The 13,909-nt window shown below is 50.7% G+C and overlaps 1 protein-coding gene across 1 annotated transcript in view; it reads right to left on the bottom strand.

Annotated features, from left to right (window-relative positions):
* Positions 1 to 5,440: 5,440 nt before the first annotated feature.
* Positions 5,441 to 13,909, bottom strand: part of RAMP3 (receptor activity modifying protein 3) — a 36,251-nt gene continuing 27,782 nt past the window's right edge. Inside the window, exons 2-4 of the mRNA XM_064290249.1 lie at positions 11,802 to 11,934; positions 6,601 to 6,852; positions 5,441 to 6,422 (exon numbers count right to left, since the gene is read on the bottom strand). Coding sequence (XP_064146319.1) covers positions 6,404 to 6,422; positions 6,601 to 6,852; positions 11,802 to 11,934 — 404 coding nt within the window. The 3' untranslated portion in view covers positions 5,441 to 6,403. The remainder of the gene's footprint in view (positions 6,423 to 6,600; positions 6,853 to 11,801; positions 11,935 to 13,909) is intronic.

Here is a 13,909-nt window from a genome sequence, read left to right on the forward strand (position 1 = left end):
TGGGGTATGTAAAGCAGCCAAGTTCTAAGTGATTAAAAATATGCTTGTTACGAACAAGTAAACAAACTGGGGCCAATACACAGAGGCCATCTTTGGCTTATTTATATAATAACTACAATGTGTCTGTTTGTAGTTCTGTATATATGTATCCTACTTGGATACTTGGAGTTTGTTGAGCTTCCTGAATGTGTAGGTTATTGTTTTTCAATAAATTTGGGGTGTTTTCAGCCATTATTTCTCCGAATACTTTTTCTTCTACCTTCTCTGTATTCTCCTTCTGATACTCCCATTAAACATACGTTGGTTTGCTTAATGATGTCCTACATTTCTCTGAGGCTCTGTTTTTTTTTTTTCCAATTCTTTATTCTTCTGTTCTTTGGCTTGCATAATCTTTATCCATCTATCTTCAAGTTTGCTAATTCTTCCTTCTGCCAGTTCATATTTATTGTTGAGTCTCTCCAGTGAATTTTTAATATCAATTATTGTATTTTTAACTCCAGAACTTCCATTTGGTTCTTATTAAAAATTTCTATCTCTCTACCGATAGTCTCTATTTGTTAAATGCAACATTGTTATACCTTTCTTTACTTCTTTAATCTTGCTTTTTTTAAGTTATGTGAACATGTTTATAATGGCTACTTTGAAATCTTTTTCTGTTGAATTCATCACCTGGTCACTCCTACAGGAAGTTTCAGTTGCCCACTTTTTTTTCTGGTATATAGGTTGTACTTTCCTTTTTCTTCGCACACTCCATGTTTTTTGTTGGAAAGTAGACATTTAAGATAATATATTGTAGCAACTATGGGTACTGGACTGCTCCTCTCTGGGGCTTGTTGTTGTTGTTTGCTTGTTCATTTGTTTAGTGATTTGGCTAGACTATTTTAGTGATGTCTATTTCCCTCACAATATGAAGCCTCTGATGTCACCCCTCAGAAGGTGAAGCTTTGGGCATGGACACAGTCACCCTGGGATGAGAGTGAGTTTAGAATGTCTTTGGCTGTCTCTTTTCCTGATCTCTTTGTTAGTCTGTCTGCCTTTGTTGGTATAATATTCAGCTGCTAAACTCTACTAGTTGCTAGCCGATTGTTCTTATTGTTGACAACACCCTGGGGCATGAGCTGTTCCACATTCTGATCCAGGTAAATCTGGTTCCCTTTGCAGGGACAGTTTTTGAGGCCAGTCTTTGAGATTTGTTCTAACCCCAGGAGGGCTCTTCTTAGTTGTCTATTTCCCTGATTCTGTCTGGTAAACTAGCATGTTGTTTTCATGGAGCTAACAGCCTCCTCTTAATTGTTTACCACCAAAATCTCCACTATCTTCAAGGGCACCCTTAGGCTTGAACTTTATCACACTGTTCTAAATAAAGTCAGATCCTTTGAAGAGTGCTTCAGAGCTCTCTGTCCTTATGGCTTGCCTCTCCTCCAGGGGAAAAAATCGATGAGCCATTGCTCTTAGCTGGAGGGTGGCAACAGTGGCCTGTTTCTCTAGGAGTAAACCACCCCTACTTTACAAACAGGAAGCAGTAGCCTATGGTCTTCTGAGCTTACCTCTGAGAGTCATGCATCCTGGCATAGAACCTCTGCTTTACAAGCAAGCTAGGGCAGTGGTGGTAGGGTGGAAAGATGGCAGGGTAAGCCTCCCATCCCTGAGGTACAACCTCTGACCTGCCAGTGGGGGCTTGGTGGAAAAAGGGAGCCCCCACCTCTCAGTTACACGTGCCTGGAATTTAGCTTCTACAACCACAGAGCTGAGGGGATTAGAGATGCAGGCAGCATGCCCCTCTCAGGGAGATACCATATCAAGATAATTGGGAGCTGAGTGGAAACGGAGCCTCTTGACTGGGAGCTGGGGAAAAGGGAGCCCTGTCTTCTTGACCACATCCACCCAGAGTGGAGCCTCTGTCACACTGAGCTGGATCACGGTGTGGAAGAAGGAGGCAACAGGGAATTGCTCAAGTGCTACAGATTCTAGCTGTTCTTTTTGATATTTAGTACATTTTCTTGAATAAATGTTTCTTCATTTGCAGTATAGCCTTAGGACAATTTCCAGAATCTTTAAATGGTTGGTGTTTTTTATTTATTTTCTCCAGTTGTGATTGTTTCACTGGGGAACGGACCCACAAATCTCCTTTCTGAAAGCAGATCTTCTATACCACATTTTCATGTGTTATATATCATAAGAAATTCCTGGGTCTTTTAAAATTCTGCTAACCCATTGGGTCAACAAAGCTCATAAAATTCCCTCACTGGCAGAAAACCATAACTTATGTAATCAATAAACTCTTCACTGTTATGAGTAAGGACACAATCAATACCTTGTATGAACATGATAACCATTTCTTTAGTCTAGCACCTCAGAGTGGATTTGATGCCTGTTTTAAAGCAGACTGCACGCGAGCATGTCAGGGAAGGAAGGTCACGCATCCCTCACAGGCCGCTCCCTACCAGCCCAGCCTCAAAGTGGACAAGGTTATTAGCTGCCACCGGTGTTGATTTCAGCTGCAGGACTACAAGGATCACCTGCAGGACAGAAACAGTGGCCCCTCAATCACCGTCTTCTCAGGCCTTGAGCGGTGCCTGGTACAGAAAAGAGGCTTGCAGGAAGATTCTAGAACGGAATGGGTGGGGAAGGGAAAGGCACACAGAGGCCTCGTGTGAGAAGCCGACTCTGAATTAAACAATGTGCATCTGGAGACAGCGTCACCTCAAATCCACCCCAGCTCCCTTCCCCAAATCTGGCCCCAGCCCACATTTCCCATCTTATCTCCTGCCACTTCCCTATATCCCCCCATGTACCCCAGGCTCTACCACCCCCCCGCACCCCATGGTCCTCCATATCTCTAGGCCATGCCCATGATGCTCTCCTCCTAGAATGGAAAACTTCTACTCACCTTTAGAGATTCAACCTAAAAATTTCCTCCTCTATGAGCCTTCCTGAAAGCCCCCAGGCCTCTCAGTCTGCCTCTCTCTGGGCACTCTACACTTGGGGTAAGCATACCTCTCTCCCCAGCAAGTAGGAAGACACTAGGGGGCTGGTACTGTGCTGCGGAGTAGGAGACATGGCTCCAGCAGGCAAGGGGGAGGGGAGGGAGGCAGGGAGACAGACGGGTGCCTGTGGCTCCCATGCAGTCTGCAGATACAAACAGCTCTGGCCAGACAACATTCCCCCACTGCACCCCCACCCCAGGCAGGGGTCTCTGCTCCAACCCTCTTGTTCCAGCAGGTGGGGCTAATGATGCTCCTAGGGCACCCCCCTCCCCTCCAGGAAGTCCTAGCAGTGGTCTCTGGGCTTCCTTGGCTCAGTCCTGATGGACCCGTGCTCCTGGCTGTGACCCCCTCCATGGGGAGCCAGCTGTCCTGCCCCCTTCACCTCCTTCATGGCACGCCTTCTAACACTGTCCCGGGAAGACCCCCATCCTCACCCCTAATAAGGTGGTTAATAAACCCCATTCCTGCCCTTGCAATAAGGGCAGGATATATTGGGGCTTCAGATCAGAACTATTTGACTAGGATTCACCACTTCCCTGTATTGGGGCTTCAGATCAGAACTGTATGACTAAGAGTGACCATTTCTTTACTCTTCACATTGTTTTAATTTCAGGAAATTTTGCATATAAGGGTCACAAACAAGTTCCAGGAGAACCGGTGCCAGACCACCAGATATGCACAGACAGATTGGAGAACTCATGCCAAGGAACTAAAAGACTCATATCAAGGAACAAAAAAGTACTGGACTTATGTCATATGTGATAGCCGAGCCCATTTTAGAAGTGAAGGGTCAGTCAGTCACTTCCTGCCAATTCCTAGCCCTGCCCCACAATGAATAATCGGCAAGGAATTGTGAATATGTATTACTTCCTGATTCTGCTTACCTAGCGGAACCACAAAAGCTGGCTCCCACCCAGTTTCAGGGAGCCATCTTGGCAACACAGGTCCCAGTGAGCTCCTTTACTTGGCCAACTAAATAAACATCTTCACTCTGCCTTAACAGCTGTGTCTGCTTTTCCATTCAGACAGGCTGCACCAAGCAGGGCATGGACCTGACCCAGTCCTATTCCTGTTCAGGCGGTTACACTAACATTTTCCCTAGTGACCTTACATACTGCATGGCTTCAGGCACCTTGAGGACACTGTTGGCTCCCAAATCTGACCCCCAGTTTTCTCGCCAGGGCCCCAGACCCCAACACCAATGCAATGTTGCCACCACACAGACTGCAAGCCCACTGTGCATCCAGCTTCAGGCTAGGCAAGAGACAAGGAGCCCACCCTTGCGGAGAAGACCAGCTTGTCCCTAAGCCCCAACACACACACAGGTGCTGTGGCCTATGTTTCCCCTACCACACCACCTGAGGTGATCGATGGCCTCTCGACCCTCTTCCTCCCCTCTGCTAGGGACAGGCCCCAGCCCTGGCCATAGGAGTGAGCACCAGACCTGTCTCCCAGGTGCTAACACTGATGTGAACACCAGGGAGATGAAGGGGCTGGAGGCAAGTTGCCTGACCGCAGCCCTGCCACAGGGGTTCCAGAGCTGTGGAGGTCCTGGGGCTGCTGTAAAGGACCCAGAGCTGCTGCAGAGGTCCCAGAGCTGCCACAGCCTGGCTGTCAGCCCCCTTGGACTCCATGAGCCACCCCAGCACCCCTTCCCGTGAAGAGAATCAGAGCTTTGGTCCTGGTCCCAGTTCTGGTCCTCATAGCTACCCCTCCATTCTGCCCCCTCACCCTGACTCCAGCCCCTCCCAGCTTTCCTCCCCAACCCACACCCACCACCAGGACTCACTCTGGTGCTGTGTGTTTTTAACTGCAGGCCACGACCCACAGGTGTATTAGGGAACCCATGAGAGGCCCGGTGAGTCAGAGCATGCCCCGTGTACACAGGAAGCGTTTCAGGACATGGGGTTTCAGGTATGCACATGCACAGGTATGGTGTGCTCCAGGTTAGAGGGTGAACGTATCTCACTGCGGGTTGTGACCACCAACAGATGAAAGCCCCAAGCCACCAGCCTTTTCTCTCCTCACACAGTCTCTGGGTTCACATCCTAACACCCCACATGCCGGCAGGCTCGTGCCATTCCTGACACCTGGAATTTCCTGTCCCCCAGCTCCCCTGTCAAAGCCCCATCCCTGGAGGGACCAGCTAGTGCCACCTCCCATTTGGTGCGTGCCAGAGTGTCCAAGAGAGAGGGCTTGGGTTTCTGTGCCCCACCCAGAGCAGGGCCCAGGTGTGCAGGGTGGCTGGCAGAGTACAGGCTCTGTCTACATGGATGCTGGTCTCCAGAGTGCTTCCACAGACCTCCCTGCAGAACCAGCAGCCATTCCACTCATAATCTCATGTTCTTTTCCACAGATCAGGGGGCTTGACAATGACATCAGGGCCTGGAGATGAAGCTCTCCTACCCCTGCTGCTCTAGGGCCTCCAGGGCCAACTCCATTTTGTCCATACCTGGCCAGGGCCCCCTCCCCAGCAGGCCCGTCAGGGGCCTCTTGGAGGAAGCAGAAGGAGCTGGATCTAGACCACAGCTGCCCTCCATCCTCAAAGCCCCACAGGGCGCCTCCTTCCCAGCCCACATTCTCCTGTTATAAAACTTCGAGTCCTCCTATGCCCTGACAACCTGTAACTCTGGGACCTATAAAATGGTGGGTTGGGGGGAGCTTGTCAGTCCCAGGAGACCCACCATCCCGGTGAAGACCTGAAAATAAAACAGGATACCCAAGCAATAAGGATTTATCTTTAATCAGAGGGAGCACAGATGACAGAGGCAGAGCCCAAGCCCCTAGGGCACAAACACGCGGAGGTCAGCATGGGAAGGTCTCAGACACAAGTGTCCTTCAGAGGGGATACATGCTGCAGAGGCCTGGCCAGCGAGCATCCAGGCAGGCCACGAGGGGCTCTCACACCTCAGCCCCCAGCCGCCCCAGAATCAGGTCAGAGCCAGAAGACAGATATGCAGGCCCCACATCGCTCCTGTGGAGACTCCAGCCCCTGGTTCCTCAACTCATCCAACTAGTGCCAGCTGTGCAATGTGACCCTCAGGGCCTCTTCACCAGGAGAGGTCAGGAATTCCACGCCAAGGAACAATGCTCACATGCTTTGAGCTGCTCACTTCTGTGGCCAGAAGCACTCTCCACCTGGGGCAGGCCGGGCCTGGGGCTGGAGATGGGGCTGAAGACGACTCAAGGTTGGGGCTGGAGATGGGGCTGGGGCTAGAGGTGGGCCTGGGGCTGGAGATGGGCCTGGGGCTGGAGATGGGCCTGGGGTTGGAGATGAGTTTGGAGCTTGGACTGGGAATGAGGCAGGAGAGGGCCCAGGGCAGGGGCTGAGTCAGGGCTGGGTGTGGGCCCCACCTGGAGGGGCTCAGAGGGCGGCAGCAGCAGTTGCTGTCCTCAGACACAAGCTCCAGCCTGGATCACGTTTCCTTCCACTGACTAGAAAAACAAAGTAAAGAGCTTGAATGCAAAGCTTGTATTCCAGCCAGGCCACAAGCTGTGGGCTGTGAGGGTATCATCCATAAGCCATGGAGTACGCCCAAGTGCAGACCCCAGTCTGTGGCCAGAGCACAGCACCCCACCGCGGTTTGCAAGATCTAGAGAATGGCTCACTCACCTCAGCTTGTCGCTGCTCCTGCTGCACCACAACACCAAACCGGCCATGGCCACTGTCAGCAGGATGGGTGCGGTGATGAGCGGGATGAGGATCTCATCTGGGGGGTCTTCCCAGTGTGTCCTCTCCACTGTGCAGTTGGAAAAGAACTGCCTGTGGATGCGGGTGATGAAGCCCTCGGCCAGGTGGTTGGGCCAATAGCAACCCACAGTGTTGGTCTCCACCTCGGTGCAGGCAGTGAAGATTTCATAGTACCTGCAGGCAAAGTGTGCATGAGGGGCAGTCCCCCCACCCAGGGTCTATCTGGGCAGGAACAGGGGCCAGAGGAAGATGAGAGTGGCTGGGATCTATCGTGGCCTGGCCACCCACTCTCAGTGCAGCCTTGGGAGGGTTCCCTCCACTTCTGGGACTTCATGTGAAGAAGTGGCACAGGATAAGCTGGACTGGAAGTGCCCTTGTGACAGCCATCCCATGACCTCTGAAGGGTCATCCATGCCATTGGAGTCATCCTCTAGTCCCCCCCAAGGAGCTCTCTGGGCATGGCCCTGCCCCCTGGACTTTCCTACGCCCGCATCGCTGCCCATGCTCCTGCCTCCTCTAGCCTCTGTTCAACAGTATTCTAAACCAAACCCATTGCTGTCGAAATGATTCAGGCTCACAGTGACCCTATAGGACAGAACAGTACTGCCCCATAGGGTTTCCAAGGCTGTAACCCTCATGGAAGTAGACTGTCACATCTTTTTCTCACAGAGCGGCTGGTGAGTTTGAACTGCCAACATTTGGTTAGCAGCCAAGCACTTAACCATTGTGCCACCAGGGGATCCTTAACCACATACTATTCAGCCTTAAATGATTCCTTGTTCCCAGAACCTGAGGTCCCACGGGCCCCTTGCCCAACCCTCATGCCCCCACCATGTTTGGGTTATTTATGCCTGAGGCTCACTCCCAGAGTCCCTCCACATCACCCAGGTAGGCCCAGCAGACACACCAGGCCAAGCTTCTCGGAGGGACCCAGGTTTCTGCTAAACATAATGACAACTTCCTAACTGCCAGCTGTACCTGAGCTGGCTGTTACCTTCCAGAATGGTCTGGAGACTGGCATCTGCTGAGTCACCACCCAGCTCAGCCCAAGGCCAGCACTGCCCAGCTGCCTGGCCAGGACTGGCCACAGGACAGAGGTGGGGGCGTGCAGCTACCCCTCCCCTCCTGGACAGAAGAGCTATAATAGGGCAGTCCTGTGGCCCTGTGAACCCTCCTTCTTTCTGGACTCTGGCTGCCCCAGAGAAGTAGCCCTTGTGCTGACCCACAAACAGGAAGGAGCCACTTCCCTTCAAGGAGCTTCCTGTACAGAGCATCTGTCTGCCTTTTTCCCACAAGAATCAGAAAGGATGTAGGAAATGGGGAGTGGCAGACTCCCCTGTCTCAGTGTCCTCCTAATGTCCATCCCTCCCTCGGAAGGGCCCAGGTGGACCCAGGCCAAGTCTCCAGCCAGACTCCTGACAGAGTCCATGCTTGTTCTCAGGCCCACATCTCTGCTCTTCCATGTAACTCCATCAAGAGCCAACTCCCGGCATAAAAAAGCCAGACAAAGGTAACGGTCTCAAACCTGTGTCCACAGCAGTGTCTCCTGGGCCTGAGGCATGGTCCAGCAGGTTTCTGCTAAACGTAATGACAACTTCCTAACAGCCAGCTGTACCTGAGCTGGCTGCCACCTTCCAGGATGCTCTGGAGACTGGCATCTGCTAAGCCACCATCCAGCTCAGCCCAAGGCCAGCACTGCCCAGCTGCCTGGCCAAGACTGGCCACAGGACAGATGTAAAGGGGGTAGGCTACCCCTCCCCTTCTGGACAGAAGGGCTGTAATAGGGCCCTATTACATGTTCTATTACATGTCTCCCAGGCTCCTGGGACCACAGCACCTCAACACCACATGTCCACAGACAAACCCATCATCTCCTCCAAACCTGCTCTTCCTATAGGGCCATAACTCAGTGACCCAGAGTGACCCCACTGCCCACTCCACCCCCAGCCCCTGATCCAGGAACCCCGAAGCCTCTAGCATATCACTCTTCCTGGCCATGCAAAGGCCTTTGGCTTTTGAAAGTCTTCAGCATCTGCTTGTAACCATGATTCTTGGTAACTCCCATACTGCCTGCCAAGCCTTCTCAGGGTACTGTTATCCCAGGAATGCACCTGACAACCATCAGCCCAGGTCTCAGGTGAGGCTGAGACCCCCAGAGTCGACCCCCAAGTTTAGAGCAGACAGATCCTGGGGAACAGTGGGGGTAGGGGTGGAAGTCACCTTTGATCTCCACACCCCACTCCTGTCAGCTGGGACACCACAGGGCAGGGGCTATTCTAGAAGACAGTATGGAAAAGTGGTTTAGGGCTTAGGATTAGAGACAAAGTGACTGGGTTCCTCCAATTCCAGCTAGGTCAGTAGCCATTTTGTGACTTAGCATATTACTTAACATCCCTGGGGCCTCAGTTGCTTCATCTGTAAATGGGGTTAATAATGTTCACCCAACCAGGTGGTTGAGAGGACAAGGGTGTTTGTGTCTAATAGGGCACCTAACAGGGCCTAGAACAGGGTGGGCACTCAGGGATCACAGCTGCACACAGGGCACACAGGGCACACAGCTGCCGTGTGCCGGAAGTGCTGGCAAGGCTCTGGAGATCAGTTCACTGGGCCACATGTAAACATACACACAGCTGGCTTCTCTCAACGAAGCTGGAAACAGGCTACATATACAATAGCAAATGCTTTTCTGAGTAAAGACACCAGAAAGTCAGACAACTGGGTCCATGGCAGAAAGTTACAAAAGGCCAGAGCTAAAAGGGGTCTAAGGTGTGCTCGTCAGGGGAGCTCTCCTACACATGGGCCTTCTGCAGTACACTAGGTGGGGAGTGGGGGGATAGTAAATTGCCTGGCAGTCACAAAATGCTCACCATCCAGTAGTAAGAAAATCATCTATTCCATCTCCTACTCCCCTCCCATCTTACAGAAGAGGAAAGAGGCCCAGCAAGGGCAGGCCCAAGGCCACTGGGCTCACAGTCTGCACACCAAGGCTTCCTAGCTTCCCCTAGCTGCACAGCAGGAGGATGAAATCAGTGCACAAGTTTTAACACATGACCTCTAACCCCTGTTACCTTACCAACCTCCTTTCAGGTGGAATACAAAATCTGGGGATTATTAATAAGGACAACTATTTGCACATTATCTTTTCTCAAGGGCCCCTGGGGCACCCGGGCCCTGTGGCCTCCTGCTTCAGTCCGGTTCTGGGAACCACTCTCCCTCCCTCCAGCTCTAGGTGTCAGCACACAGCTTAGAGAATGTGAGCCCACAGCCTGCTCAGAACAGATGAGCATCAGCATCACCCCCAATCACAACTCCCTCTCCCCACCCAGGTAACACTGGCTGATTTCTACATGATGTCTGTACATGTGTTCCTAAGCAATAGAATGTCTCTTCTGGAAGCCTCAGTTGCATTCACTGCCTTAAGTGGGTAAGGAAGGAGCCGGAGTACTGCTGTTGGGTGGAGGCTCCCAGGAGAGGACATGCTTTGGTTGCCGTGGGGGGTGACAAGAGCCCTTCTGCGAAGCCATGCCAGGCCACAGAGGAGTTTAAGCAGTGGGCTCATCCCATCACCTGGCAGGGCTGTCTCGTGGACCAGCTAGGACACTGCCCAGTGCTGTGCCATCTCCATGATTGATTGCATTGTGATCCATAGTTTTCATCAGCTGAATTTCAGGAGTAGATCACCAGCCTTTCTTCCTGGTCGATCTTAGTCTATAATTTCCACTGCAACCTATTCAGCGTCATACTAACAGCCAAGCCTCCGCTGACAGACAAGTGGTGGCTGTGCATGAGGTGCATTAAATTGAACCCAGGTCTCCAACATGGAAGGACAATGAACCAATAAATCACCAATGCCCCCATGATCTTTTACCTAGCATCTGTTTTTTGTCTCCCTGGACACAGGTAGCAGTTTTCTTTACTTCTAGGTCCCCTCGCTGGGCTGGGTGAACCCTCTCAGTCTGCAGGCTCCCACCCTCAGCTCTACAAAAGCTCCCTGAATTACTCCACTCACAACAACTCCTCAATTTTCCCTGATCTCTCTCTTTCTAGAATTCCCGCTACTTACAAGGCCACCCTTCTAATTGCCTTGTCTTCTTCTTCTACTTCTTTGTCTTTTTGCTTTATTTTCTAGGGGATTTCCTCAATGTGTCTCCTCCAACTCTTGCATTCAGTTTTTTTATTTCTGTTTTTAATTTTCAAGGGCACTTCTTTGTCTCTGAGTGCTTCTTTTTCATAACAGCCTGTTCTTGTTTCAGGGTGTGGTATTTCATCTCTCTGAAAATATTAGCTAGGATTTTGAAGGCTATCTTCTTGCTACACAGTCTCCTCTTGCCTGGTTCTGTTGTCTTGTCTCTATCTTCTGTGTCAGAGGTCTTTGTCAGATATCCAGCAGCCCCAGGAGTGGAGATCAAGAGCTGGTGGAGTGCTGAGTCTGCTAGACCTTCTGGGGGCACTGCCAGCTTCGATGAAAGCCCAAAATGAACAACTGTATAGAAAACACGGCAGAGAAACCATGCGGAGAGCCATCGAGGACAGGAAGCCAGGCCTGGGGTGCAGAAGAGAAAGGGCTCCAGCTGCCTTGGCAAACCCAGGGTCTAGGAGGCTTTGGACCATGGGACTCCAGGCAGTATCGTAACTGATGAGCAGAGTGACCAAGGCAAACTGGGGAAGTCCTGGGCAGGGACCAGTGTGGGAAAGGGCACGGTGTGGGTGGGCAGCAAGGCAAGGGCAGGTCCAGCCCATCGGGGATTCCCAAGGAAACATTAGCTTCAATGCCAACAGTGATCACAAGGAGATAAAAACCTTGGGCTCCCTGAGAACTTGGAACCTCCTCAATAAGTTATTGCCCCACTACACCAAGGAAAGACTGGTGAATTCGGCTTCTTCAAGATTTTTTGGCCACCAACTGCAGTTCCCTCCAGCATAGTACATTGAAGACTGGCACAAGGAGACCAGCCAGCGCAACCCCATTCCAAAAGGGAAGTGGGCATTAGCGAGGGCACCCACAACAGGCTGCAGGTGAGGAGCAGCCTGGCGTTCCTTTTTGCATTGCTAGAATGTAGTGCTGGGGAAAGGCTGGGCAGTGGGGAGGGGTACCAAAAGGCCTTCCTGGACAGGGCACTCACACAATGAACTCTGACAAGTTGCACCACTTCCAGATGTCCAGCTCCTGCATCACGTCTGCGAAGGCCTTCCCGCAGCGGGGCAGCTTCTCCATCATGCGTGTCTCATCGCAGCCATCCACTCGGGGACATGAACCTATACAGAGAGGGCAGCATGAGAATCCCACTGAGGCCCACCAGGCCAGCCTGCAAGTTGGTTGGAGGCCAAGATGCCACCATCTGGGAACGACTACAAGAGCAGTTCCCCAAGGGCTGCCTGAGGGGTAGGCTGGAGTCTTCCTACCTCAGCCCTAGTTTTAGGCCAAGGAGAGGTTGGAATCACAGCAGAAAGGAGGATATGGCCTATGGGCATGTCCCATAAAGACAAGAAGACAAGCAGAAAGTCTGCGTCTGCAGGCCCAATGGAGCATGAGAGGAAGAGCAGGGGGGAGGTGAGGAGAGGAAGGGAGAAAGAACAGAGGGGGAGGAAGGGGGATAGAGGGAGAAAGACGAGAGGGGGGAGGGAGTGAGAAAGTGAGAGGGAAGGAGAGGGAGGGAGAAAGGGCAGAAGAGGTGAAAGGGGAGGTAGGGAGGAGGAAGGGAGAGAAGAAGACTAGAGGGAGGGAGAAATAGGAGGAGGAGGGAGGGAAGGCTGAGGGAGGGAAGGGGGAGGCCTGAGCCAAAGTCCTCAAGAGGTGAGGACGGCCAAGGCAGAAGCTCCAGGTGGCGGGGGGGGTGGGTTCCCTTTGTGACTGTCCAAACTTAAAAGTTCCAAATCTAGCCTAACAGCACTTAGACAGGCCTTCGGGGCTCACCTAGACCCACGCTTTTGTCCTGCTGGGTGGGGTAAGGACAAGGAGAACCCCAAGTTCCCAGTATCTCTGGGAAGCCTGTGTGGGTACCTTCCTTCACTATGGGTAATTGTTGTATCACCCAAAATACATGTTGTAAATCCTAAACCCCTGTACCTGTGTATTGGGAATAGGGCTTTCTTTGTCATGTTAGTGAGACCATGTCAGTGTAAAGTGTCTTAAATCAATCACCTTTGAGATATAAAAGGAGCATATTAGGCACAAACATAGGGGAAGATACAGGCCACATAAAGATTGCCAAGGAACCAAAGAACAGAAGCTGAAAAGAGACAAGAGACCTGACAGAAAGAAAAAGCCTTCCCCTAGGGCCAGCACTCTGAATTTGAACTTCTAGCCTCATAATGTTTGTTAAAGCCATCCACGTGTGTGTGTATTGTTGTTGTTATAGCAGCACTAAGAAACTACAACTGTAATTACAATGAATGTAAATGGACTAAATGCCTTAATCAAAAGGCAGAGGGTGGTAGATGGATTAAAAAAAAAAAAAAAAAAAAAAGCATGACCCAACTATACGTTGTGTACAAAGGACATACTTTAGGCCCAAGGATACAAATAGGCTGAAAGTAAATGGGTGGGAAAAAAATGTCCCATGCAAATAGTAATCAAAAGAGAGACAGCATGGCGATTTCAATACCATGGGCAAAGAGGATGAGGGGGAAGAGGAGGATCATTGCTTAGGGAACACTGATCTGTTAGAAAACAAAAAACCAAACTCACTGCTGTCAAGTCAATTCTGACTCATAGGCACCCTATAGGACAGAGTAGAACTGCCCCATAGAGTTCCCAAGGAGCACCTGGTGAATTCAAACTGCAGACCTTTTGGTTAGCAGCCATAGCTCTTAACCACTATGCTGCCAGGGTTTCCAATCTTCTGTTATAGATAATGGAAAATTTTGGAAATGGATAGTGGTAATGATTATACAACACGATGAATGTGATTAATGTCACTGAATTGTACATTGAAAAAATGTTGAAATGGCTATTTTCTTGTTATATATATACACTCACCACAATAAAAAATACAAATTAAAAAATAATCTTGTGAAAATATGAAAATAAAACATTTTTAAATTTTTTTTGAAGATGTTGAAATGGGAGGGAGGATGCTTCTGGCAATCCCTCTTACACCAAAGACCAAAAAAATCAAGCAAAACAATTATATTTACGACAAGGTAGGACCCCTGAAAATCATAGGCAAAGTTAGAAAATGGACTGAGTGGCAGGGAGAGAGAGAGATCGTTCAGAAGTGGAGTGGAGTTG

This window comes from Loxodonta africana, chromosome 8, assembly GCF_030014295.1.
Source record: "Loxodonta africana isolate mLoxAfr1 chromosome 8, mLoxAfr1.hap2, whole genome shotgun sequence".
Lineage (NCBI taxonomy): Eukaryota > Metazoa > Chordata > Mammalia > Proboscidea > Elephantidae > Loxodonta > Loxodonta africana.